This window comes from Meleagris gallopavo, chromosome 22 (genome assembly GCF_905368555.1).
Source record: "Meleagris gallopavo chromosome 22, MGAL_WU_HG_1.1, whole genome shotgun sequence".
NCBI lineage: Eukaryota > Metazoa > Chordata > Aves > Galliformes > Phasianidae > Meleagris > Meleagris gallopavo.
The window spans coordinates 8,941,255-8,968,241 of record NC_139425.1 but is presented as its reverse complement, the minus strand read 5'-3'; the positions used below and the strand labels follow the sequence as shown (position 1 = coordinate 8,968,241).

Below are 26,987 nucleotides of genomic sequence, written 5' to 3'. Positions count from 1 at the left end.
GAAATGCAGCAAGGAACAAATTATAGGAAAACATAACAAAACAGAAAGCAGGGACAGTGTCTTCCATGCCGAGCTTTTTCAGATAGAATTAATTTTACTTGGCTGCAAAACGTAGTATCCATAGCATCTCTAGGTTGACTTGATGTGACACCCCTGTGGGATCAATACAGTGCTCAGTACTGGCAGCATTTGGCAGGGTTAGGAAACCATACGCTCCTGTCTTGGTCACTTTTTTAAAAGAATGAGTTTGAGAAGCTTGTGTGACTTTAGGGAGTGTCTTGTTTTTATAGGTCCTGATAGGAGCTCGTTCCCACTCACACACTGAGATACATAAGTCTTCTCCAACCTTGGTGGTTCTCTGATTCTAAGGAATATTTCCTGCCATGGGATGGAACATCAGTTCTTCTCAAGCATTTATTTTGTATTATTATCATTATTTACTGCCTTTTTTATTATTTAATATTAAATAACATTTACATGTTATTAATTATAGCATTCAGAGCTATTGCTGTTCATTGCATTTGGCAGCCAAAAAACAACAACCACCCCATGCACATCCCTTCTTCACAGCAAGGGCTTGCATGAAAGAAACACAACTGGAATCACACTGAGATGCATTTTTCCTCCTTGGGATTGCACACCCACATTCCCAAAGGAATGGCCTGGAGTAGAGAGGAGGGAGTGCCCAAAGGGTTAATTCCCACTGGAGAAGCAAGCTGTGGCAGCTGACATCGCTGCCCTGCAATCTGAGTCCTTGGCATGATTGCAGCCACATTTCCAGCTGCAATTTCCTGAGGCAGTGTGACCAAGAAGTAACTCAATGCAGCTGCTAAAGTCCATGAGTATTGACACCAAGTGATCGCCCAAGGCTGCCATGCAACAGTTGCATTTCTCAAATGATAGGACACAAGAAGAGCCAGAAGGGTGAGAGCAGCCCCTGATTTGGGGCAGCCATGTGGGGGCTCTCTTGTAGACAAGCAGCTTCCCTTGTGCTTAGGAATTAGTGACAAACTTCCTCCAGCCAATTAAACACATGTACGTGGGATAGAGCTGCTTTCCTGCCCTGTGTCAGCTATACTTGTTCCAGCACCAGCAACCAGGAAAGTCCTAGAAATGTGTGTAGGTAGAAGGTCTGGTGGGGCTTTCCAAACACAAGTTACTACTGCAGCTTTCCTTTGGCTCCAGCTATGAAATGTCACTGCAGGAACACAAAGGATGCCTCACTGCCATACTGATGGTGCAATCACACACACCAACATGCACTCTTAGCTCCATGCACTCCCAGCTGCATTTCCACAGCCAGTGGCAGTAGCTGTTGTTGCTTGGTGAGGTTGCTGTGTTTTGGCTGCCAAGTGCAATGAATAGCAATAGCTCTGAATGCTATTAAAATTATTTAAATTGCAAATTTGAAACTAGAAGATCAAAAGTCCTTGCCCTTTATTACATATCTCACTCCCTTTCTAGCTGGCTCAGTAATCCTTTCCTATGTAAAAAAGTCTTCTGTGTGACACTCTGGAACAGCACAAAGCCCAGTTTCTGGAGCGGTGGCACGTCTGGTCACCATGAGTGAGGTGCTGTCAGAGCATCCAACATATTCCCCAGGATTTGCCCTCATCCATTCATTCTGAACGTCCACAGTGTCCTGGAGCAGCTACCCAGTGCTTACATAAGGGCTCCCAACCTATCGTGCTGAACGTCCCTTTGTGAAATTGTGTTGTGCACAATGGAAAGGAGCCATCAATCACAGGTCTGGCAGCGAGCTTTACTTCCAATGTGTGACAGAAGAATAGGATGTGATGTGCCACCTTGGAAAGGCTGTCCTGAGCAGGGGAGCATGCAACACAGGGACAGGCATGTGATGCCTTTGGATGTGGCACCATGGCTGGGGGTCTCTGGAACAGTGTTTGTAGCTGAGGATCATTCCCTGTGGCTTCCATGGGCTTTGTGGTGGCCCATGGCACATCACTGGTGGCACAGTGCACCTTGGTGTTGACACTGTGTTTGGCAGCCTCTGGCTGGCTCCATCCAATGGTGCCTTGTTAATCCACTTGCTAATTCAATATACATAATGAAGATCCATTATTATTATTATTAATTATTATTATTATTATTTTGGTCTTAGGTCCAAATTCAGCTAAGTTAATGTTTATTCACATTAAAGTAAGGAATTTTCCAGAAGTCCACAGGAGGCTTTTTAATTGGCTTGCAAAGAGTAACCCAAAGCCCAGCCCTGCTGTTGGGGTGCTCAGGCTGCTTGCACCTCCTCTGCTGTCCATAGACAGAAGATGCTGAAGAGCACAGCACTAGAACAAGCATTCAAACACTGGCATGGGAACAGCTGCACTAAAGCCAGTGAGGCCACTTGGATATTTAAGGGCAGATGCCTCTGTGTGAGGGCCCTGTGCCATGTCAAGAAATCATATAAATTAAGATTACATGACCAGGCTCTAGAAGTTTTAAGTCTCTCTTTGTGATGCAGTTGCATTATTACATGTTTACCCTTCCAAACAGGCTAAAAAGATTTGTGTATTCTCCTTCAGATGCATGCAGGGCTCAGCCAGCACAGAGCTGCCTTTTCCCTGGCTTATCAAGAAAAAAGTGCAGGGGGAAAAATCCTGTTTATGTCAAATGTGATTCCAGCAGCGATACCTTTTGCTGTATCTCACAGCATCTCCTTTGTACTACAACTGTGCTGGAAAATAGTTGCACTTATGGGAGGCTGTTAGAAGCAGGAGATGGAACAAAAGATGCAGGAAACTCTAAGCAATGGCCCTAAGGGCTGGTATCAACCTGCACAGCTGCATCCCTGCCTGCTCCCACTGCTCCAGCAGCTTTCAGAGCCCATAGCACCACAGCCCGACCCCAGCCTGTGCATGGCAGCCTTCAGCTCCTGTTCTCCCTCTGATGTCAGCTTGCCTGAGCCCATAGAGCAGAGTGAGCCCTCCCTATGTAGTTTGTGAGGAGTGTTCCATCTATGTTCATCTAAAAAATAAACTGGACTTTGTTCCTATTGCCTCTGCCATCCAAAATCCACCGTTCTGGGAATGCAATTAATGCCAAAGCTTCTTCAGCCCACAGTTTTCTGGGTGAAGTAAATTGGTTTCTTCACTGGGTGTAATCCTTTCACACATAATAAAGTGTCTGTTATTGTATCTGACTGCATTAATTGCTGCCCTGGTTCTGCTCGGTGCACAGGTCAGATAATCAATACACTTCACCATTTAAAAACAGGATTTGAGTTTATTTCGGAGTCCATCTCCCAACCTTAGGTATTCACAGTTTGCTTGTTTGTTGTGTGTCTGATTTGAATAAAAATAACTTTGTTACTATCAGGTTTCAAACATTCACAGCTCTTCAAGACTAACCCTGCTTCATTCTGTTATAATCAAGCAATGCTTTCCTCGAATAAAATGAGAGAGCCTGTCATTTCAGCTGCCACCTCCATCTCCATCTCCACCACTGCAAAAAGCAACTTGGTATGAGTATTTAGAGGGCAGTGGGGCTGATCACTCACAATCCCAAAGTCACGTTGCTTTAGAGACCGGAATGGAGCCCTGACTTGCTTGAGAGCAAAGCAAACTTTATCATGCAGCCATGGAGATTGCAAAGAGATGACGTTGTCATCAGACGTGCCTCTCCAAAAGCTAATTATCCCACTCTGGTGAAGCTTAGCTATAAGTGCATCCCCATTCCTGGCATGTCTGTGTGTTACCTGCTGCTTGGGCTGAGCAAAAGCAGGGAGAGGTGACAGAAACTCTCTGCTCCCACTCCTCTGGGCAGGAGGCAACGTGCAGGGCTCAGTGGTCTAACAGAGGTGGTTGTGTGCTCCCGGATATCTCTGCCATTTGCAACTGAAGCAGACGGACCTGCTTTGCTGCAGATGCGTGGTATGGTGGGTGGTTCTTAGATGGTGCTCTTGTGGAACTCTCCACAGAAGGAGATGCTCCCTACACACTTATGAGACCACTGAGGTGTGATGTGGCCCATATACAAATCCGGGCAATTTAAGACACTCACAGATGTGCATTTTAATGAATTTCCTGTCTTATCCCCCTGCGTTTGTCTTCCATGTGCACTTTAACTGACAAAGTTTATGGAAACAGTTATTGTATTTCAGGTTAATCCCGGGCATGAAGAGTTTAGGGTGAGTAAGCCAGCATCTGTATGAGGAAGAAGGCGAGGGGCGCATGTGGCAAGGGGAGAGGAGGTCCCGATTCCAGTCGCCTGAGGTGCCCTATGGTCTCCATGCCCGATCCACAGAGTGCTGGCACACCTTCGGCCAGCAGCAGGGTCTCCCATCTCTAGAAAATAAATAAACTCGACCGCCTGGCTCAGCCTCCCGGGGGCGGGCCGTGCCCGGGGGGGCCGGGAACATCCCAGCGGGGCTCATGGGTCTCATCCCAACCGCCTCAGCCTGCGGGACGGGAACGTCCGGCAGAACGTTGCCCTTTTAAGCCGTGGCCCCACCGCCTCCTCCCCGACTCCCGGAGGGGCTCCGGCAGCCGCCGCGACCTCCGTCCCTCCTCCCTCCTCCCTCCCCGCCCGCCTCGCTCCCGGCGGCGGCGAGCGGCAGCTGCGCTCCGTGCTGCTGGCGGGGAGAGCCCCGGGGCTGCGGTGAGCCGGGTGCTCTGTCCCTGCCGTCCCTGTCCCTGCCGTCCCTGTCCCTGCCGTCCCTGTCCCTGCCGTCCCTGTCCCCGCTCTCCCTGTCCCCGCTGTCCCTATCCCGCTGCCTGCCCCGGCGCACTCGGGGACCATGGGATGCTGCACCGGACGCTGCACCTTGATTTTCCTCTGCACTTTGCAGCTGGTAAGTGCCGGCTCCCCGAGCTCCGGGGGCTGCCCGGGATGGGGATGGGGCTGCCGGGCCGGAGCGGAACCCGCGGTGCTTCGGGGTCGGGGGAGCTCCGGGACTGTCCCTCCACAACTTCGTTTCGCGGTGAGGCTGCGCTGCTGGGTGAGCTGCTCTGCTGGTTCTTAAAACTCGGAGAAATGTGGTCGTTATGCTTTTGTTTCTTTTCTTTTTCTTTTCTTTCCAACTCCTAAATTTATAAGTTTGTGTTTATGAAATACAATAAAGAAAATCTGTCCATCAAAGGAATCCCAGCAGGTTTGGTGGCGATGCTCAAAACCAAACCAAAACTTCCTCCATGCCTCGATACCTTCAGCCCTTCTACGTGTGGCTGCAAGAAGGAGTTAAGGCAGCTGGATCCCACCCTGCACCGAAGGGTCTATGCAGGCGCGGAAGGAATTATTTCAGCCGTCCTCAGGGTGATGTGCTACATGCAATGTGCTCATGCATATATTTCTTTAGGAATAAACTGGCCGGCGTGCAGAAAGTGTCCCTTGTGGGCAAAGGCTGCTCATCCCGGTGACATCTGTGTGTGTGTTGGTGTGAGTGGTGATAACAAAGGTCTGCTTGTTCCCGAGTGTCTGTGCATCCAGCTTGGACCTGGAGGGTCCCCTTCTTGTCAGTAGCTGATGGTCTCCAGGGCTCCTCCAGCCTTAAAAAGGAAATGACAGCTTATACGTAGTTAATTTCATTTCCAAATTTGCTTTATTCTGGAGCATTAGCGGTGTGCAGGAAATGGCAGGCTTTCTCCTAAGTTCTGTTGAATGGTGAGCTAATGCCAAAGGGCGAATCTAGTTAAAACTCTTTGTTTGGGAGTTGCTTACTGTAACAGCAGCTTATTTTCTGCCAAGAGGCAACCAGCAAGCGGGCATTTGGCTGGAGGTGGGAGAAAAATCAATAGAACAAAATGAGAACCTGCTAGTTTTCAAATGTAAGCCATTGGCCTAAAACTGATGGGGAGCGGGGTGGGAATGCAGCCCCACTAACTGCGAGGAGTGCAGGCAGAAGATGGGGATGGAAGATTTGGCTCACAGTTAAACAAAATGCAGAATAGAAGTTTTTTACACAAAGCGTCTCGCTAGGCATATTTATGAGCGTGCTGAATGGCCAGGGAGTGCATTCAGCCTTCTGGATTATTTCTTTTGATTTTTCACCCATGATCACAGAAAAAAAAGAAGCTGTACCCTGTATTACACTAGAAACTGGCATCGCAACACTCACTGTCTCTTAAACCCATCACTGTGTCATCCAGCTTTAAGGCACACACTTGCATACACTGGAGGAAAGGAAATAAAAAAGAGTAAGAAAAAGAGAAAGCCATGGGCTGCCGGTGCTGCTCTTATTTCTGACAAGCGTGGGAGTTTTTCCGTATCCAAGATACGGGGACAAAGAACCCCCAGCATTTTATTTTCCTTAAGACCCTCCTCCTTGAAGAAAAGAATCGGTTTGGCTCATTCTTAAGCAAGTTTGGATGCCTGAGCCGTAGTGATTTCCCATGGCACTCGCTGGGTGTTGGTAGAGCTGGAAAAATGTGAGCTATGGGGAGGGAATTCCTGGAGCTCCGCTCCACTGGGAGTGAGGTCAGGAGATCCTGGCTGCTTCCCAGCAAGTGCTTGGGTGAGGCTGAGTCCCATCCTGGTGCTTATTTTATTTATTTTCTTGTAAGTCAAACTTGTCTGTAAGCCGTCGCATCATTTCCACATCAGTACAACTGAGTGACCTGCAGGACTCTGCTGAGCAGTGCGCTCCGCTGAGACAAAACACTGAAGCAATCAGGCCAAGATCATCAATAAATTATAACGACGTGAACTTCCTTTGTTCCTCTCGTGTCTCTGCTCTGCTTCATTTGATACTCTGAACCCTTCCCAGTCTTCCCTGTGTGCTGCTGTCTCCCAAAGTGCCAGGGTGAATCCTGGCTCCTTGTGGGCAGTGGTGCTTTTGCCTTTCATTTAAATGGGAGAGAGGAGTTCAGCTGTGGGATTTCCCATTCCAGTTCTGCAGTACGTCCTTCTGTTTCATTATATATTCTCCTGTCTGTTCCTCAAGGCTTCATTTATACGCAGTGAATGGAAACATGAAATAAAGACACCTCTCCTTAAAGAAAAGGAGGATGATTTGGCTTGCAGTGTGTTTTGGAGATTGCTTTATTATTAGGTGCAAGTAGTTGAGTTAGTGTACTGGGAAGTGTTTGCAAACTGCAGCTTAAATGTTTCCCTGAAAAAAAAAAAAAAAAAAAGATAGAAACTGAACTTATTAATCACTGCTGTGCATGCAGATAAAAAGTTTTGTGATCCAGCTGGAGAGCAGAACAGCCCATGAAGGGAAGGGAGGGCTGCAACGCAGCGTGAATACCAACGAGGGCTGCAGCCCCGTGGGCAGCTCAGGACTGAGCAAAAGGAATGGAGCTGAGCACGACTGCCTGGAGAAAATCAGGGCTGGCTCCCCAGCGGTTTGCTAATCAAGAGGGGGAGAGGAAGGCTGGCGTTTGAATAAGTAATTTGCCACGTTCCAATTTTAGGTTATTGTTTGCCTGCAATGTCCACCTCAAGCTCCTGCTGTCTAGCTGATCAGCACTGCAAGGAGGTTCAGGTCCTGCTGTGTGTTGCTGCACTGGATCCTGCCCTTCTTCTCAACCAATCCCTGTCTACAGCAGAAGTCCATGGGAACAGCCAGGCCAGGAACACCCTGCGGATGGGAGAGGCACCAGGGTGTTTGGATCCTGGAGTTTGTGCCCTTGTCCCTTGTAGAAATGAGAGTTGGAAAAAGGGCAAGGCTTTTCCTGTGAGTGGGTTGTGGGGAAGACCATGCTTGAGAACGTGATCTGAGATTGCACCCAACTGGTGTATTTTCTACAGTAATAAGTGATCATGTCCTGAAAGCACTACGCAAATTTATTTCCACCAAGCTGAGCATGGAAAAAATCTCTCCCTCCCTGTGCCCTGTCCCAGTAAATCAAACAACTGCAGTTTCTTTACATTCTGTCCATGAATTGAGAGCTCAGATGCCAAGCAAAGCCTGGAGACAATTTTACAGATACATTATAAATCCCCATAGAATAAGAGCTTCTAATGGAAAAAGTGACTAATACCTCAAATGGGATGGGGCTGCACATAGAGACTAACCAAAAGTAACTATATATCTTTATTTATTTATTTTCCTCTGCTCTCCTTCTTGGCAATGCCTTTTTAATCTCTTACAGAAGGGGGTGACCAGTGCTGGAAACTATTTGAAACCAGTGCAGATCCTTCTCTTAACTGCTCCCTTGTACCTAAAGGAATTGTGTCAGCTTGGGCAGGGCATGAAGCGATGGGGCTGGGGTAGAAGGGAGCCTGGTAGATAGGCACGTGGGATTGCACACGTCAGGGAGGGCAGGAGAATGGGTCAGGCTCAATGTGGTCGGTCTGCAGAGGGAAGGTTGGGAGAGCATCCATGGGAAGGGGCAAGCAGGATTGCAGTGAAAGGGTAGGGAAATGGGTAGGGAACCATCTCTCCCTGCTTTGCAGCTGCCCGCAGAGCTGGGCAGGTTCCTGCATCTCCTGGGGAGCTCAGAGCCCAGCAGCTGGGACATGGCTGAGCACAAAGCACCAAAGGAAAGAGCAGGTGCAGGGGTGAGCACAGCGTCCCTTTGCTGATTGGGACCAATGTGAAATTACCCTATGCTCCAACTATTTATCTTCTCCAGGATTTGTGTTCAGATTATAATCCCTCTAGAAGAGAAACCGTATGTGCACACAGCAACCAGCACCGTGATGGGTTGAACCTCTCCTGGAGACCTCATACAATAATAGACCATTTTAAATAATACTGTGAGTCAAAAGACTACATTTGACAGATGCTGTCCTCTCCGTGTCTGTTCCAGACAAAGGAAAATTAAAGCTGTGCCAATAATAGAGCTCGTCAGCATTTTCCACTGATGCTGACTTTCAGTAGAAACCTGGGGATTTGACTAAATGAATATTTTTGTGAGAAGTATCTGCTTTCCATAGACAGTTCTGGGTTTTTGTTTTTTGTTTTTTTTTTTTTTTCTCCAAAGTTTTGGCTAGAATGTTTTGGCAAAAAATCAAAAATGTGCTGGCAAATGCTTGCTGTGCTGGCAAGCATTTTTAGTTTTGGAGTTGTGGGGCTTTTCTTACAAAATGTTGAATTTTTGGATGTGGAGTTTTTTTTTTTCGTTTTTTTTTTTTTTTCTCTCTCTTTCCTTGAGCAGCTGGAGTCTGTAATGCAGCAGTGGTCTGAGGCCAAAAGCTCCGAGCAGCACCAAGGAAGAGGGGCCTGGAGACACACAGCGTGTTTCAATGCAGATTGTGCACTGGCAGCAGCCCACGTCCATGTTTCCCATAGTGGTGGTGGCAGAGATTGCAAGTGACTCACAGGAATCAAGTTTCCTTGTGCCCTCCGACCAAACCCATCTAGCACTTTCAGACCAGGAATGTCATTTGGGAAAGCCCAAGCCAAAAAGCAGCTGAGGGCAGGCTGGTGCTGAGGTCAACTCTTCCCGGAGCCCTCGGCCTGGGTTTTGGCTGACGCCGTGCCTTTGCCTGACTGCACTCTGCTGCTTTGCCTCCTGCCTTTTCTGTCCCTGAACACCAGGGCCGTGCAGGAGGAGAAGGAGGTGGATTTTCCCCAGAAGGGAGCCCCTCTCCCCTGCCCGGTGTGGGGTTGGGACTGGGAGCATTGTGGCTGCCAGGGGCCCTTCCCAGCGCGGCTGACGTTGCTCCATTGTGTGCTAATAATATACGGAAACTCGGAGCCTTCTGGCTGGGGTGCAAAATGGAGCTCTTCCAAGAATCTGCTCCAGGGGCCCTCAAGTAGGAACTCTTGGAGAATAAGCTGGATAACAAAGGCCAGATTGTGATCGCTTTTCCTCCAGGAAAACCCTGGAATAGCCCATTGCTTTTCCAGCATTTGAGAAAATGCGTATGATCTAGCAAGCCCTAAGTGCCCCAGCTGTAGCTTTCCCTTCTCCCATTAACAAAGCATTGAGTTTAAGGTCAGTACAATCAAACCTTTCCATTTTAAAAAGATTATTTCTGATTTAATGTCCTTATGCTTGTGGTGTTCCCTTTGTGTTGGCTGGAGTAGATGTCATGAGCGGACCTGACTGCGCAGGTTGTGTCTGTAGTGAGTTTTGGTTGAAAGAGACTTTTCAACGAAGTGGAAACATTTTTTATCTCAAAAGTGCATTGTTTTTCCATTCTCCATCTCTAAAGCATGAGAGGGAAAAAAAAGGACAATTCTGGCCCCAAAATGAAAATTTTCTGGCATTCAGCAATGTTTGCTGGAAATGACGGTGGCTTTATTGTGCCAAACCCCAAATATTTTGAACTTTTTAGAAGTGTTTTCAAGCTTCTGTCAAAAAGTTGAAAAGTTTCAGTACAAAGAAATTTGCGTTTTGGTGGCTTTTTTTTTTTTTTTAATTTTATGTCCTGGATGTTTTCATCTTCCAAATATCTCTAATGTCTTTGAGTTGGGAATTTTGATGTCGTTCCTAAATACTAAGGGAAAACTGCTCACAAAGAAAGCACAGGCTTTGGTGTTGCTCAGTCCTGCTAAACTTATTTGTTATCTCCTTGTAGGCCGATGCTTTTTGGTGTTTTTGTTGTTGAAGGAAACTCAATGAGTAACACCATGCAGAGCTGCCAATCTGAGATATTTCATAACCATTCCAAAACCGTATTATGATTTTGAGATCCCAAAATAAGAACAAATAAGTTCTACTTTTGTTCCTTGAGCTCTGATGAGGTCAGACTCTCACTTCATCTTCTTTGCCATGGATGACTGTACGGATTACAAAAGCAAGGATTAATAGTAGTAACAATTAGGAAAATAATAATGGTAAAGTAGTAAAAGGAAGGTGGGTATTAACAGTTGGGATGAGAAAGATTGGTGTCTCAGCAAGGATCCTGCTTTTCACCGCCGTATCAGAACCGCATTTCACGTTGAACACAGAGAAGTCAGCGGTGATGTTGCACTTGTGTCTCTGTGGGTTGGCTGACTTCTGAAAACCCTTGTGAAGCAAAGCATGGCAGCTTTGTTTTACTTCACGTTGCACGTTTCACAGGCTAGAGGGAAGTGAGCAGCAGTTCTCTGCTGGGGTAAGATCAATTGATCCTCCCTTGACTTTGCTGTAGCTCATTAGCATCAATGGCCTTTTCCAAGGGGTGCTTTTTGCTTTCATTTCCACAAGGACTTAATTGCCATTTTTCTGGTGTCTGTGGCTGGTTCTCAGCGCAGCTGCTTCTGTGTCGGGATGTTAGGCAGAAATATGTTGTTTATCAGGGAAGTTCTCGTCCCAGATTTTCTCTCAAAGGTGAGGATTCATGGAAATTAGGAGAGCAGCTTTTCTAATTCCCTTTCGTCCTTCATCCTGGATGCTGTTTGGATGAGTCTTGCTTTAGTAATTGAGGTGTCAGATTCCCTGACACCTTTCAGCTGAAAGGATGATGGTGTGGAAGCGGTGACCTCCACTGCCATCTGCCACAGCTTAATGAAAATATACTGTGGGAATCGAGACAACAGCTTGCCTTCGTCACCTGCTCGAAGAAGGCAGACATCAGGAGTTGCTGTGCCAACTTTCTTTGCCACCTCTCAGCGACTGGCCAGCCTAGCAGGCAGCTTCCCACCTGCTCTCTAAACTCTCCCAGGCCAGCAAAACACCTGCTTTCTTCCCTATTTTTCCTTCTCTGGTTCTTTCAACTGATGTTCAAAACTCTAGAGATCCAGGATCACCAATCTATTTTCTCTGTGCCGACGCATCAAGCACACAGATGTCCGCCCCAGAAGCACAGGAGCACAAGCTGCCACCCTGTCACAGCAGCACAGCAATGGGATGGGAGAGCTGAATTTGCGTGGGATCCAGTCTCCATGTCTTGTGCATCTCAGAGGAGATGAGAACACATCAAGATCTGTAGAGAAGGGATGCTGTTGTGCCACCCCTGAACAACATGGGATGCTGCTGACCTAAGGGAGGTGGGTTAGAATGAAGCAAGAGAGCAGTCACATGCTCTTCTTCTTTACTGAGCACTGGGCAACCTGACCAAAGTCAAGAGAGAACAAGAACTGGATATTACTGAGGAAAGTTTGGGTAAAGTTCTCCAGAGATATATATACTTAATAAAAAATGAATCCTGGTGCTCGAATGAATACACTATGATGGCAAATATATGAAGCCTGGGAAGATGTCTCCTGTGAGACTTTTTTGGGAAACAGGAACCTCTCCCCTGTCCGTGGTGACCCTGACAACAGCCTTGGACTCATTAAAGTGCCTGGTGCTGCACTGTTTTCCAAGTGCTGTTCTCTGGAGATAGTTCATCTGTAAGCACCGTTCCAGCTGAATGGGGAAGGTGAGATGGAGGACACTAAAGAAGGGAATGGGGTATTTTATTACCCATGCAGAACTTACAAAATACTGAGTGTAACCTTGCATGGATTGCTCTGTATGCTGTGTTCAGCCACCATGGATAAGCAGCCTTACCACAATTAACAGTTTGTCACTCCCTGAAAACTATCTCTGTAGTAACCAATGCTTAATCTTGGTACCAGGAAGGTTAACTTGGAGATCAGGAAGGATCTAAACCCTGGTCATAATCAGTTTTTTTCATACTTGTGAGGTTTGGACATTATTCTTACAGTAGTGCTACAACAAGAGCATCGTTCCGCTTCTTTGTGTTGAGTGTATATTGGGTTGCACTCTAAGCTCTACAAGCAAACGTTTCTCATATGTGAAGTTCTTCAGATAGGTGGTCTTTCTGTGGAGGCTGTGTAGCAAGGTCTGTCAGTATTCCTGCTGCAGCTCAGGTGCTCAGGAGCACTTAGCTCCATGCTATGGGGTGTGGGAGCATCCTCAGCCCTCTTCAAAGATTCTGTACCCTTGATGCTCTGTTAAGAGGGAAATAGTCCCATATCTGTGAAAGCCCCAAGGCCAAATGCTCAAGGACAAGGACGAGGGCTATTACACTTTGCAGAACCCTGAACATCTTTGAGGTTCTGGGCCAAGTGACCCCAGTGCCACACTCACAGCACTTCCCTGGAGGGCTGTGAAGAGAATGGCCAAATCTCTGGCCAGATATGAAGGCTCTGTGCATTGAGATAGCTTGCACAAATATCTGAGCTACTGGCTACTCACCCAAATCAAGTTCCTAATTTCCCATGGCTCCTCGTAATCCGTTAGCAGCAGATTTCCATGTGTGAGATGAAAATGGGCTCTGACAGGCGGCTGGCATTTACACCTCCAGCAGACAACGCGCTTCTTGTGATATCATTGTGGGAAAGGCAATACACCTGCTTATGGTGTATACGTACAGAATTAAGGGAGAAATCTGATTATCCTAATTACTCAGAAATGCAAAATATGTGCAGAATACAGTGTGGCTAATTAGCCTAGGAGACTGCTGGCTGTTCGGCGGGGTGCTGGGAGAAGTGTAACGGGAGCTCTGCACTTCCTGAGCGTATGGAGAAAAAGGAGCATGGGGCTTTGGAGATGTGATTGTCAGTCTTAAAGCAAATTACAAAGCTGGGAAAGGGCAATTCTTTCTTTAATGTGTGCCACTTTTTTAAGATTCTGGGTCTTCAAATTTCCCATCTCATTATTCAGAGAGGAAACATTCAAAGGAAGGAAAGTTGGGTCTGCCTCGCTGTGCAAACAGCTGCTTTGCTGGGAGCCTGTGCACTGCACTCCTCAGATGTATCTTTCCTGTGTCCTCTTTCCTCTGCATTCATGCTGATGCCAACAGATTCTCAAATGCTCTCAGAAGCCTGAGGAGAAAGCGATGGTGGTTGGTTCTGTGAGAGGTGCTTCTTCATTTGCATTTCATGGACGTGCATGTTGAAAGAAGTCTTCTGGCTCCAAATCTGGCTGCTTTTCCCAAAGGCACTGAGGAAGTCAAGTAGGTGCTAGGCAGGGATGCTGGGTATGTCTCATGTTGTCCAGATCCAGAGAACCAGGCTGGTTCCTCCAGCCCCATGCTGGACATGCACCCACCAAGGGCAGCAGGACATGGCCCAGGAGGGCTGGCAGGTAACAGGGTCCACACCAGAACAGCTGGCACACACACCTCTGGGGTCCTACGGCCACACCAATCTCTGCCATCAGACAGAGCCTGGACGCAGATCTTCTGGATGTAATCAGTGCACAAAACACACACTCCTCTATTACTGCTTGTAAACATGATTTTAAATAAACTCATCTACCTTTAATTCCTTACTCAGCCAGACTGCCATCTACTTCAAGCTTTTCTAGAAAGGTTGGTTTTGTTGCTCTTAGGCCATTGGCCGTATCTAATGTGCTCAGGATCAATGCTGATGTCAGTCTAAACCAATGTGAACTGGGAGGTCAGCTATGAGATGTTATAGGAGGGTTTGAGCTTCCAGGGCTGCCACTGAAACAGCTTAAAACTGAGTTGTGTGACAGCCTGAAAGAACAGATAGGGAGATATAAAAACTCTACCGTGGCTTCAGACAATAAAGACTGTGTCTCCTTTTTGATGAATAATGGCTCTTTGTTTTATTCCTTAGATGACAGGGCTGTTACAACTGCTGAGAATCATTTCAGTGCTAAATATATAGCTGTGTAATAAAGGCTCTGCAATCTATGAACTGGGGCTGAATGGCTACTTGAGTGAATCATTTAAAGTATGATGAATTTCTGAAGCAGCTCATAGTGATGGGAGGCGGAGAGCCAGTAAACTCCTCTGCAGATTGCTTACCGAAAGGATGCTTTCTTCACTCAAGACGTAACCCAGGTTTCACAGTTGCCAAGTTTTTGTCTCGTGGTGGCTCCCGTGGGCACATGAAGTTCATCGCTGAAATTTTGGAAACTAACCTACAAACAACAGGCGTTTAGATGGAGTCCCACTGTTAGGTGGCAGCGCACTATGCACATCTCTAGCAGAAATCCTGGAAAACCAATGCTGGCAAACAAAGTGGGAATGGGAATGCAGCAGCAAATCCTTCATTCAGCTGTAACCCGGAGCTGAGCGCTCAATGGGATTTTGCTGGCGCACATCAGAGATCGTGGTAGCCTAAAGTTGCTATGCCAGGGAGTATAATGCTGCTTCTTGCATCTATAGTGCTTTCACACTAATAGAAGAGGCGATGCATGGACTCTGTTACCACTTTAAACAGTGGATTTCACCTCCAAGTCTTGCCAGATTAAACTTCCTTGAAACAACTTAACGTAGCAACAAGGATTTGAATTTCCATAACGTGGATTAGCACTTTTCTATTTTAGCTAATCCTTGAAGGCAGTGCTGCAAGCAAGAAGAGTGAGAAAACTGATTGGAAAGTTTGGAGCAAAGGCAGCCCAAGGATGGGAGTGTTCCAGGTCTGAGAAATCATCTCGCACCCCAAAGGGAGTGCTACTGGGAGCAGGAAGGCAAGGCCAAGCTTGGATGAAGCTTTTGTAGTAGATGTTAATAGAGGGCACATCTTTGTCCCCTTTGGAGACAAGTGCTCACGAGTGCTCTGCCTCTGAGCTGCCGCCCCATGGGTCAGGGCTCAGCCCCTGCAAAGTCACCAGACTGCATTGCTGAGATACAGCTGGCTTGTTGGTTTTGAGGTTTGTTGCAAAAGAACCAAGCTGCCGAAGTGAGACCTATTGACTGGCCTCTGATTTAAAAGGAGAGGGGAAAAAAAGAGCGGAGAAGAGAGAAAAAAAAAAAAGGGAGGGGGAAGAAAGAAAAGGAGAGAGAAAAAAAAAAGAGAGAGGGAAAAGAAATGCAGCTTGACTGTTGAATAAACCATGAGGCATTGAGGAACGGGCAGCCAGCGGGGTTGGGGTAGGAGCCCCGGGGAGCATTGCAGTGAGAAGGGGATGCAGACATCAGCCTGGAAACAAGGGGGGGAAGGGGAGGAAGGGAGGGGGGACCGCTGTGCAACGCGCTCAGAAACTTAATTGGGGAGTGGGCTGGTGGGAGGCCAAAGGATGTGTGCGATGAAACTGGGCTGGAAGTCCAAACAAATTGGGTAGCACAACAGAAGAGATAAATTATGCTCGTGAAATAAACAATGGCTGAGTGACACTGTATAAACAGTCGCATGTAATAACGGAGCTGTTTGTCTCAGCCGTCCTAATTGGAAGGCTGGGCAGCATCTGATGAAAACTCTGCGTTGCACATTTTCCACTCATAATGAGGAAGATCCCCCTCCTAAGGAAACCCTCCCCCAGCCCTATTTAGCTGCACTGAAAGGCCTGGTTTCATTCCACTTTCCCACAGCAAACTCATCCTGGCAGGAGCTGCATTAGGGAGGACAAGTAGAAAATGATAATAAATCGAGGACTTGCTCTTATTTCACCTTGTGACAAATCTATCCAGTGGGTGACTCAGGAAGGGTGATAAGAGTATGGATAGGGCTGCTGCTTTCCTTTTGACGTTTGGTCATGTGGAAAATAACCCCATTTGAGCCCTCACTCAAAAGGGCTTTGCTTTTAAAATAATGCTTTTTAAAAGGCACTGAATCCTTATTTACACTGTTGGAAAGCCTGCAGCTCGCCTCCATCAAAGTGAATGTCATGGGTCTCGTTTCATCATCTGCTTGGGCCGAAATGCAAAAAACAAAAGGAACACTGCACAGAAGGTAATACATTTGATGCCATTAATACACATGAAAGGACTTGTTAAATCCTGGGGATTTTTTTTTTTTTTTAGCACAATACTTTATTGCCAGTAAATCTTTGATAAGAATCCTTCGTGTTATCAAACCCCTCTCCAGTACGGCACAGATAGGAGGGCAGAACACTGTGAGCTCCCTGACTTCCACTTGGCTCATTCTTGTGCTTTAAACCCAACCCTCTCTGCCCTGTAGTGCTTATTTCCAGCAGTGATCCAGTAGCAGAGAAGTGCTCTTACCCTTTCTCAGCCACTCAGAGCAGACTGTGCTCCCTGAGCTGCTCTGTCAAACCACCATAGAGAAAAGCTGCACTTCAGCATCACTTCAACCAGATGTGCCAAAACTTCACCATCTCCACTGCACATCGTCCTCACTTGGTTCATCTATTGAAGCTGTCTATGTGTCTTTGTTCTTTGCTTTTTCTTGACTTAAGAAAAAGAGAGCTGGATGTCTGCTGAGGTCACAGCTGGGGAGGAGACCCAAGAGCTGCACTTTGCAGTCCTAGGAGGCCATTGGAGCTGCACCTGTTACCTGCAGTCACAAAAGTAATGAATCAGTTATAAGCAGGATTGATTTTCACCCGGTGAAGCAATGGGACGATGAAAGCCAATAGTGATTGATTCGTTTTCCTGCCACTCTGTAGCAGGGAGGTTGTTTGTGGGAACTGTGGTTATTGGAAAAGTCTTGAGATACCCCAAAAGCTTTGGGCGGTCTCTGCAACAGAATAGTTGTTCTCCTGCTTGTTTCGACTTAAAACCCTTCCTGTCAAAAGCATTTTACTGAAACCAGAAGCTGGGCTGTTAAACACTTTCATTTCCAAAATATTCTTTCTTTTTACCACCTGGTGCTTTGATGGCAGGCCTGGAAGTTTGTTAGTGCATTCTGTGGGGGACAGCAGTCAGGGTTTCTTCACCAATATTTATTTTTCAGCTGCAAAAATGGCAACTTTTTCAAACACAGTTTTACATGGGGAATTTCACTCGTGGACCTTTTTTAAGCAGGATAAGCACATTTTCACGTTAGGGTGGTTTTTTGGCAGAGCACGAACAACAGTTTGTTACTAGTGATGATTACAGCTCAGCTGTTGCAGTATGAGTGATTTTACACTGACGATAGCGTGCATGAAATGCAAGCAAATCACTTGGCCGGGTTGTGGCCAGACTCCTAAAATACTCCAGCTTCTAATTTGCCTGAAAACTTTCTGCATATTGCCATGACGTGCAGAAGGGAAGGTCTCCTGAGTCAGTTTTGATATATTAACCAAATACTTCTGCACTATTAGCTCATCTGCTCTGTTCTGACTTCCCAGCTGTTTATGAGACCGAAGTGATGTCCTCCAACCGCAGAGGGCAGGGTGAGATTAATAACAGGGGCGAGCAGCAGTGGGGAGTCTGGCAGCAAACTGACTCAGCATCCTTTGCTGGGCATTGCTGGGATCTGCTCAGGGTGCATCACCCTGTGACTGGGCTGAACCCTGGGGGATTCAGGAGTGGAATCGTGACAGTGGAGGGGAAGGAGATGGGGTGCAGAAAGGTTCCCAACCTAAAATACCACTTCTGGTAATCACTATGGGGATGCAGGCATCCAATAAAAGCTCTGTTACAATGATGGTACCGTTCCTGCCGATGCATTAATATGAAATATTAAAGAAGAATTTTACAAATACAACCTAAATCTCCAACTATCCTCTGTGCAAAATGAGGGTATTATTTCTAATTTCACTGTATAGGTGGGAAAAGAAGGTTAACACATCTGTCTGACCACTTTGATGGAGGTAAGCCAAACTCAGGAGATGTATTTAGGAACACATTGGTTTGTGCTGGCTGGGGTGGGAGCCAGGCTGAGTGCCCATACACAGCCTCTGCATTGTGCCCTCTGAGTTGGGCCCAGATCTTATAGGGATCTCCAGCACCAGACTGCACGCTGTGCCTCATGTTAGCTCCAGTGCTTACCAGGATGAGGGCTTCTGCCTGTCTCGAGGAGCTGCTGCTCATGCTCTTACAGCAGGGCAAAAAGCACCATATGTAGCTGCTGGCAAGTGGAACGAGAAAGCTGTAACATCATGGAGAATCCATGCCTTTTGGCTTCACATGTTGTCTTCCCCTATGCCTACAACTTCACAGCTAGGCTGGAGTGCTAAGAGGGCTTCTCTGCATCCCGGTGAGGGAGATAAAATCTTCATTGCCACTTTGCTTTCCACGAGAAACAGATGCTCTATGAAAAGGGTCCGTTTGTACTGTAATTACTGGTGGAAGTTGCTGGGTGGCCGTGCCATCTCCCCGCCTGCTGCAGGATGATTACAAATGGGCTTTTCTTCTCAGAGCAAAGTTGCAGCGAGACCGTGGCAGCTCCCGATTTCCTAGATTATTAACAATAACAATATCATTTTCTTTCTCCCGTGTTTCTCGCAAGCCCTGTACTTTCCTTTTAATGAATCCTCTTCTCCTGCAGCAGAGTCTGCAGTGACACCAGCCTGATTTGTAATGTAAATAGGCAGCCCAGTGTAAAGGCGACCTGCGAGAGCACCACAGGGCTCTAATTATAATTTTCATTAAACCCCTTCTGTTTATGAATATCCAAGCAATCTGGCATTGCAGCAGGAGCAAGAGGAAATTAAAGCAACGCTACCACTTATCTCCAGTGTCAGGGAGGGAGGGAGCCAGCTGTTGAGCACAGACTGAAACAGGGCCCTGCACTTTCCTGTGGACAAAGTTCTGAAGAATTATTCCTGCTCTGACATCCATTCCCTTCCAAACTTTGCCCCTGTTGCTGGGATGTGATTTTCCTATAGAGGCTCTGGGCAGCGCAAGTGCTGTACCCGTGATCCAGCCATGACCTAATTAAGGGGCTCAGCTGCTCCAGCTCCCACTGCTGTTTGCAGTGAGGAGCCACAGAAAGCAGCTCCCTGGGTGAGAAAAACAGCTCCAGGAGGTCCCAAAGAGATGCTTTTCTTACTCCCAGGACGCTGGTAGGTCTCTGTGAGGAGAACATGCTGCAGGTGCCAGCTGGGAGTGAGACATGCAGGGTTCACAGGACGTGAACTTTTTGTTCCATGGAGCTCAAGGTGGGAGATGCTCTCTGTGTCACAGTCAGCCTCCCTCTTGCGTGCACATGACAGAAGAACTGAGCTTGGATTTTTTGAGCCTGAAGTAAGAGTTTCTTCCTCCTTTGGGAAACTATCGGTAGAATATCTGACAATTCAACTATGGGTTAACCAGATGGAAAATAAAATTACAGTTTCCAATAAATGTGTAAAAGTTAACAAGGATAGCAATGATTCTGTGTAAACTGTCCAGCTGCTATTTCGTGAGCTATGAGCACTGTGAATCCTGATCCAACCCCTGATGTGCTTGCTCTTTTCTTCCAGCAGCAAGATGCAAGAACAAAGTGCTACCTAGCTATTTTAGCTGAGCAGACCATGCTTAAGATAGGGGTTATAGGGTCAGATCCTATAGCCAACAACTCCAAGAATTTTCGTTTTTTCCCTGCATCTCTGCCATGAGAACAAACCCCAACTGGCAGAGCAGAAGTAATCACGTAGTATAATGCCTGGTTGGTAGGAAATAAATCTATTACAAAATTAAATTCCTGCTGATCTCCTGCGCTGCTCTGCCTCACAGCCTTTCGAGTGTTTAGATGGCTTCATAAATGCTAGAGGATCTCCCGAGGGAGATGGCTGGTGAGTTAATGGCACATCTTCAATATACTTGGCTCAAGAGTAAAATTTGTGCTACTGGTAGGAGAAGGTTCCCCCCCACTGAGGCTCTCTGCAAGCCCAACGCTGTTGGTAGGAAGTGGCTGGGAGAGGGCTGCAAGTCCTCCAGCGGGAAGGGAAAGCCAGAGCCTGGGCTGAGGCTGTGCCATACAGGGCATTTCACTGAGGAAAATATCAGGCACTTGTTGAAGAAACTCATTATCTTTGTGTCTGTTGCGTACAGTCATCTTCCTGTTGTTCCTGTGTCCCCTCTTTCCATTGCAAGGCTGCAGAGCCAAAGCAGAGCTGTGACACTGAGGGAGGAGAAAACCTGGGGGCAGGGCCATCGTGGGTACAACTGATTAATTTAATTATGTTTAGGAAACTTAGGTTTGAATGTTGATGTAGGTTACTGATAGAACAAGTTCCTCATTCTTGTCAGAGTGGTTTTTTTGCCTGGATCACAAAAGTACCTGCTTATTAATTTAGCCTGGCTGCTGATCTCGGCAATCAGCAATCACAGCAGTGTGCAGGACTCAGATGCTATCAGGAGGCACAAGCAGGAGAGAAGGGAGTAGAACAGCTCAAGTTTCTGATCCTGCTGTGCAGCACCTGCCTGTACCTCTGGCATCAGGCTGAGCCCTGCGGGGAGATGTGGTCCCGCAAAACCGAACGGGCCTGAAGCAGGACACCAATTTAGGAGCATTTGGGTAATACAGGGCAATAATTTCACTGAGAAAAATTCTTCCTAGGAAGCAGTCTTCTTCCTGGGAGCTGTATTCTGAACATCATTCAGAAAGTCAGTGCTGAATATCCTCTTTTCTCCTCTGAGTGTTGAGTGCAAGAGCCATTCACCTGTACCCCCAGCTGCCCTATTCACAACCCTGTGCTGTGCTGCACCTGGGATGTGCCCTTTCGTAGGGCACCATGAACTGTGGGGTAATAGGAAGCCCCAGTCATTCCAAAGCTGGATTCTAAGCACAAGCCAAGAATACCTCAGTGCCAGTCTCATCCCTTGTGTTTATTGAGGATTGTGCCCTTCCTGGAATGCTAAGCAGCATTCAGGCATGTGGGACTGAATAATTACGTATCTTTGCAGCCAGGATGTTTGTGAAAGGCATCAGAGACAGAAAGCACAGCAATCAAGGTCAGAACAGTGACACTCCTGAGAACATTGGTGCCAGCTCGCAGAATGGGAGAATCCAGAGCAGTTATGTGCCAGGGCATGGGAGGTGAGGATGCAAATCTGCACTGTGCAGCAGCAGGATGCTGACAGGAGGTTGTGCTGACCCATGCTGAGGGGCTAAGCCTGCCCAGGCTCTGTGCAGGACCTGATCCTCAGCTATGGCATGGAGCAGTCTGAGAGCTGCTTGGGCATCCACCTGCAGTGCGAGCTCCTCCAGCAGCCTTGTCTTTGGAAGCGTTTGCGTCCCCAGCCCTAGGAGTGACCAGTTTGTTCCTGGAACACAGATGATTCAAGGGTATAAGGTCTGCTAGTGGAGGCCTCCCTGAGGTCTGTGTGAATAGAAGGGTTTAAACAGCTCTTGGGGAAGGAACACACCAAGCTGAGCTGAGAATGGGGCTTATTGTATCCAGTGGCCAGAAGGACCAAACGCATCTGAGAGACAAAGTGACAACCAGAGACCTCCTGTGCAATTAGTCTCTTGACCTCTGTGATTCAGGAAGGGGATGCTGGGAAGGGAGCTGTGGATCACAAGGCCCCAAGGAAGGTTTCCTTGACAACACTTACTGAAGAAAAATGAGGTTTCATGAATGCAGCGTGCATTAGCACGTGAGATGCTGACTTTAGAAGAGGCAAGGACACGGCAACCAGCAAACAAGCCCATCAGTTAGGGGGATGTGAAGCAGCAGCACAGTGAATTGCTCTTTTTCAGACAAACTTAATTAAACAGCTATTAAGACCATTAATATTTATTTAGAAATGCAGTCACTGTGGTAAAAGCAAGCTTACCGTTTAACTCAATAATTTTTCTACCCATGAAGCCAGACAAGTATGTAGCCAAACTTAAGCTGTTTTGGGAGAATCCAAAAAAAAAAAAAAAAAAAAAGAAACTTGTGTTCAAAACCTAAATAGATAGATTTTAAAATGAGACATCTGAGGCTTTCTTAATTTCTTCCTGCTGTTTCAGCTAGCTGCACTCAAACATTCATCTGTATATGATGTCTCACAGGGATAGTAGTGCTGTGACTTTGCCCTGAACTCAAGCCATCAACCAAAATACCGCAGGAAATCAATGACATTTTTTCCTCAGGAAAAGGCCCATGACCTTTTTCAGTGAAAGTCTTGGCCGCCCTGATAGTGTTTGCACAGCAGACAAACAACGAGCATCTCCTTAAAAAGCAAAGCTAGTTGGCAGGAAGTCAAAAGCTGAGTCAACAGATGGGGACTGAGCCAGACAGCCTGAATGTAGCAGGGTATGGTGGGACCCACGGGAGCAACTTGGGGGCTCTTGCAGTTCAGGCAGGTGGGAAAGTAAATACAGGGCTTATGTCACACATTTTGCCCGTGTCCGAGGCTGTAGGTGCACACATGGAGATCAGCTGGGCACAGGTAGCTGTGAGTTGTTTGTCTGCATCCTTCCCCCTCAGCAGTGTGCAGGCACAGGGGGATCTGGCTGGGCTCCCCAGCTAGCCAATGTGACAGGAGTAACAGAAGATGAAGATTTGATTATTGAGATCCAAAAGATCATGAGAATTTAAACAAGCCACCTCCAGCCCATACTGAATAGCTCAGAGTTTCCTGCTGGCATCAGCATCCACCGGTGACACTGCCCTGCCAGACCCATCCCAAACCAGGGGGGGTTCACTGAGAAGCTGTGCCACATTTTGAGAAGACCATGAGCACATCCCTTCTAGCTGGTTCACAGAGCCTTTTGCAGTGTGTGAGCTATAAACTTCTCTCCATTCTTCTCTTTCCCAGCTGTAACAGTGAAGAGCAGCCCAGCAGAGAGCTTTAGCTCATTTTGTTTGCCTGGCTAACGAGCGCTTCTGATGCTCATTTGCTGTTCCAGTTTCACTCGAATCAGCAGAAATGGGGTTTATTTCAGAAGGAAGCCTGCCACAACCATTCAGATTTTAGTACAGCAACAAATCATTTAACTTAAGGAGTGAAGGGTAAAAGTGTTCTATGGTCTAGAGAAGCAGAAAGAGCAGAAGAAACACTATTTTTAATAAGAATAGTCATAAAGAAGAAAAAATTATTCTCCCTGATGGAAAGGTCCTGTCATTTTTGAATGGGTAGAAACCTGTGCCACAATCTGTGAAATTTCTCTTTACAACCAATATCTCTCGACTATAATAGGGTTTCTCAATAGAATAGCATGAATCATCCATTGTAAAGAATGCTACAGCAAAGATATGGCATTTCCCTCACTCACCAAGACGGACTGCAAAGAGGCTCAGTGTGAGAGTGCAGGTCTGTTGGCATACGTGGGCAGGGGCAGAGCTGGCCCTGCCATTGCTGCCAAACTGCAAGCACCAGGCAGGAAGGTTCCAAATGCATTCCTTACCTCTGCTGTGCTGTTACCGAGCCCAGATCCAGGCCAGCTTAGTGAAACATCAGCCCTGTGTACCTGCAAATCTCAGTGGCATTTAATGGGTATGCTTTGCACACAGAACTGGAGTGTAATGAGTGAAACGGTTGTTTATCTATTCATTTATAACAAATGTTTTCTTAATTATCCTGGATTCCTACGGGGATAGGAACCAGCTCAGTGTAACTTTGCATTTCTAGCAGCTGGATTGCAGCACAGCCTAACCACCTGCATGTCCATAATACAGTGCTAGAGTTTCATCAGCAACATTTGAGTTTGCCATCAATGCCCATCCTACATAACATTGCTTCTGTTCATATAAATGAGGAGACACCTTGTCTGAGTACTCACATCATCTAGAATCATACCGACTGCTCCTGCTCCCCTTAGCTGAACTGCAGGCAGGCACAGCTGAATCATGTCTGCAGCTCTCAGGGACACAAAAACATTCTAAAATGCAGGAAAAGGAGCAAAGGAACATAAATCAGGACAGAAACAACTTGGAGATCAGGGCAATTGTAGGAAGAAAATATGATCTGAAGCTAATGTCCAAGATCGTTGGGAAAAGTGTAGGATGACCAAGGGCAAGTGGCCTCTCCATGAGTTATTCAAAGGTGGTTTAGCTTGCAATTCCTGAAAGAACTCTTCTCACTCTGTAGTGGTGGGAATCACCATCTTCAAGATGGTTGGGTACCACTCTGTTCAAAACCCAATGGTCTCCGAGATCAAAACAAGCCAGGAAACATCAAGATGCCAAAGGGCAAGTTTTCCCCTTTTACAAAGCCTAATGGGGAAAAATTCATTTGTGAGAAGAAAACATGTTTCTAGACACGGATGCCCTGATTCTTGAGTGCTAATGTATACAGAATCCATCTTTATCCCCTTTGGGGGCCTGAAGGCAGGGCATTATCTGTGCAGAACACAAAGTCCCTTGGCTCAGTGACAAGCAGCCATGCCACCTCTGTGCAACACATGCTCTCACACTAATGGGACACACAAAGCCAATTAAATGCCTGATTGGATGAAGTGGTCACAGTCAAGTGACCCACTGCCAGCCAGTCAGGATTCAAAATTTCCAAATATCATTAAGGTATGTGCCCTAATCCCCTCCTAAAAGATTAAGCTTTTAACCTCTTACTGCTGTTTCTGATGAGATACAGAAAATCTCCCTCCTCGGGGAGACCAGGCACAGCAGTGACACGAGCTGTCCTTGCCCTGTGCTGGCCCAGAGGCTGCACACAGCCATGATGCACATCTCAAGGCATCTTCCTGCTACTTCAAATTGATCAGAACTGCTTCAAAGGGAAAGCTAATTCATTTGCAGATGAGACTGATTTTGAGATTGTCACTGTTCCCTCCTGGTCTCTCCTTACCCCTTTGCTAGTGAAGAAATGCCAATGAGGAAAGCTGCTTACTGATTGATCTCCTTTACCCAGGGCCAATATGGATTTCTTTGAAACAAAGATTTTTTTTGAACTTCCAAGAGAATGTTGAGAATTGCGATATCTTTCTAGCCCAAAAGGGATGTGACAGTGATTTCCCTGCCGATTTGAGAAGGAGATGCCCATCTGATAGATGTGGTTTCCTTCATCATGCAGTGGGATGGGGACCTGCAACCACTCATGTCCGGAAGTCTTTACAGAAGTCCAAGTGTTCGGCTCCTGGCTGGTTGCCATTTTAAAGCCAAACCAGGAAAAGATGTCACATTTCATAGCTGATTACATATAGCAGACAAGGATCATCCAGCTCTTAATGCCTAATTAGTAGTTAAATTGACTATCAGTGGTAAATTGTAATGATTTATTTAGGTGAAAATAAACATGAAAAGTCATAATGTAATTGCAACATGCTACTCTGATAATTAAACACTTGGAAATCTTGCAAGAAAAGGTGCTCTTTGAAATCTGCTGGAAAAAGTCTCAGGAACCCTTTTGCCCCCTCCACTCGCTGTTTCACCTGTAGACGTAACATTTAAAGGTGGTGGGGAAATTAAGGCTAGCATGCAACTGGATGCTGGTTTTGCTCTTACAGCTGCATGCATAACACAGTGGTTCAGAACCAGATGAGTGGTTGCTTGCCTGATACACAAACAGTATGTTACAGATGAAAAGCACATCCCAATGCAAATAAGCTTGAAAATCAACCCCAGCGCCTCAGTGCTAATGGAACATAGAACATAGTACTAGCCTTGAACCAGGTTATTAGCACTGGAAAGGAACACAGTGTGTCCTCCTGGAAAGCCAATTTGTTTGCAGAATTTCATTGCTGGATGGCAGGATTTTCTGCTGGGGGAAGGCAGAGGAGAGAATTTTCTCCTCCCTCTCACCTTGATGGATGTGTGCTGCAGAGCAGAAATCTGAGAGGTGTCAGGAATGATGGAGTGATGCTGAAAGCTCTGATAAATGAGTTCTTGAAAGTCCTGTTGCAGCCATTTAAGGTGTTACTGTCTCACTGCCAGGGCTGCCTTCCCTGCAAAGTGCACAGAATAGAGGACATGCCCCCACTTAGGAACTGGAGCTCATGGTCCACATTAGCTCAGCCACAAGAGGGAAAGGGAGGGGTGTGAAGAAGAAGGGGGATGTAGATACATGTTCTGTGCTACTGACTTGGTTCATAGGCAGTAAATTGCTTTGGGATGGGAATAACGACTTCAGCTGCTGCAGTGATTTGCTCAGGGAGCATGGAAAAACCTTGAGAATGAACATTGTGAGTCCTGAAGCTGTAACTCTCTTTTTTCTTCTCCCTTCCAGCTTGCTGCATTAGAGAGGCAAGTGTTCGATTTCCTGGGATACCAGTGGGCCCCCATCCTCGCCAACTTCCTCCACATCATCATTGTTATCCTTGGCCTGTTTGGCACCATTCAGTACAGACCTCGCTACATAGTGGTGGTAAGTAATATCTGCTTTGTTCTGAGCCTTTCCTCTGGTGGGACACAGCAAGTGATGAGGAACCACGTAAAGCCCTTGGGAAATCAGGCATGAGCACTGCAAACAGTTTTAGCAGGAGGTGCCTGGCTGTGCTAAAGAACACTTTGTTCAGTGTTCCGCGTTTCTGCTGTACCTGCTCCAAACTTGGAAGATTTCAGATGATTATTACTTGTACACATAATACAAAGACAACATGAAACAAAGAGGGAGAAATAGATGTTGGACAAACGTGGCAGGAGCTCTTCCACCTCCTCCAACGCTCTGCACCTGTGCCTCTAATTAGGTAGAGGACCTTTTGCATATGAGAAACAGAGGAAGAGAAAAAGATGATGGTGCTGACTCAGTGCATTTAACTG

At 46.7% G+C, this 26,987-nt stretch overlaps 1 protein-coding gene across 1 annotated transcript in view; it reads left to right on the top strand.

The window, feature by feature from the left end:
- The first annotated feature begins 4,361 nt into the window (after nt 1-4,361).
- The window catches only part of NKAIN4 (sodium/potassium transporting ATPase interacting 4), a 48,588-nt gene continuing 25,962 nt past the window's right edge, over nt 4,362-26,987 (top strand). The window contains exons 1-3 of the mRNA XM_085241698.1: nt 4,362-4,665; nt 4,696-4,807; nt 26,455-26,592. Of these exons, the coding sequence (XP_085097824.1) occupies nt 4,754-4,807; nt 26,455-26,592 (192 nt within the window). The 5' untranslated portion in view covers nt 4,362-4,665; nt 4,696-4,753. The remainder of the gene's footprint in view (nt 4,666-4,695; nt 4,808-26,454; nt 26,593-26,987) is intronic.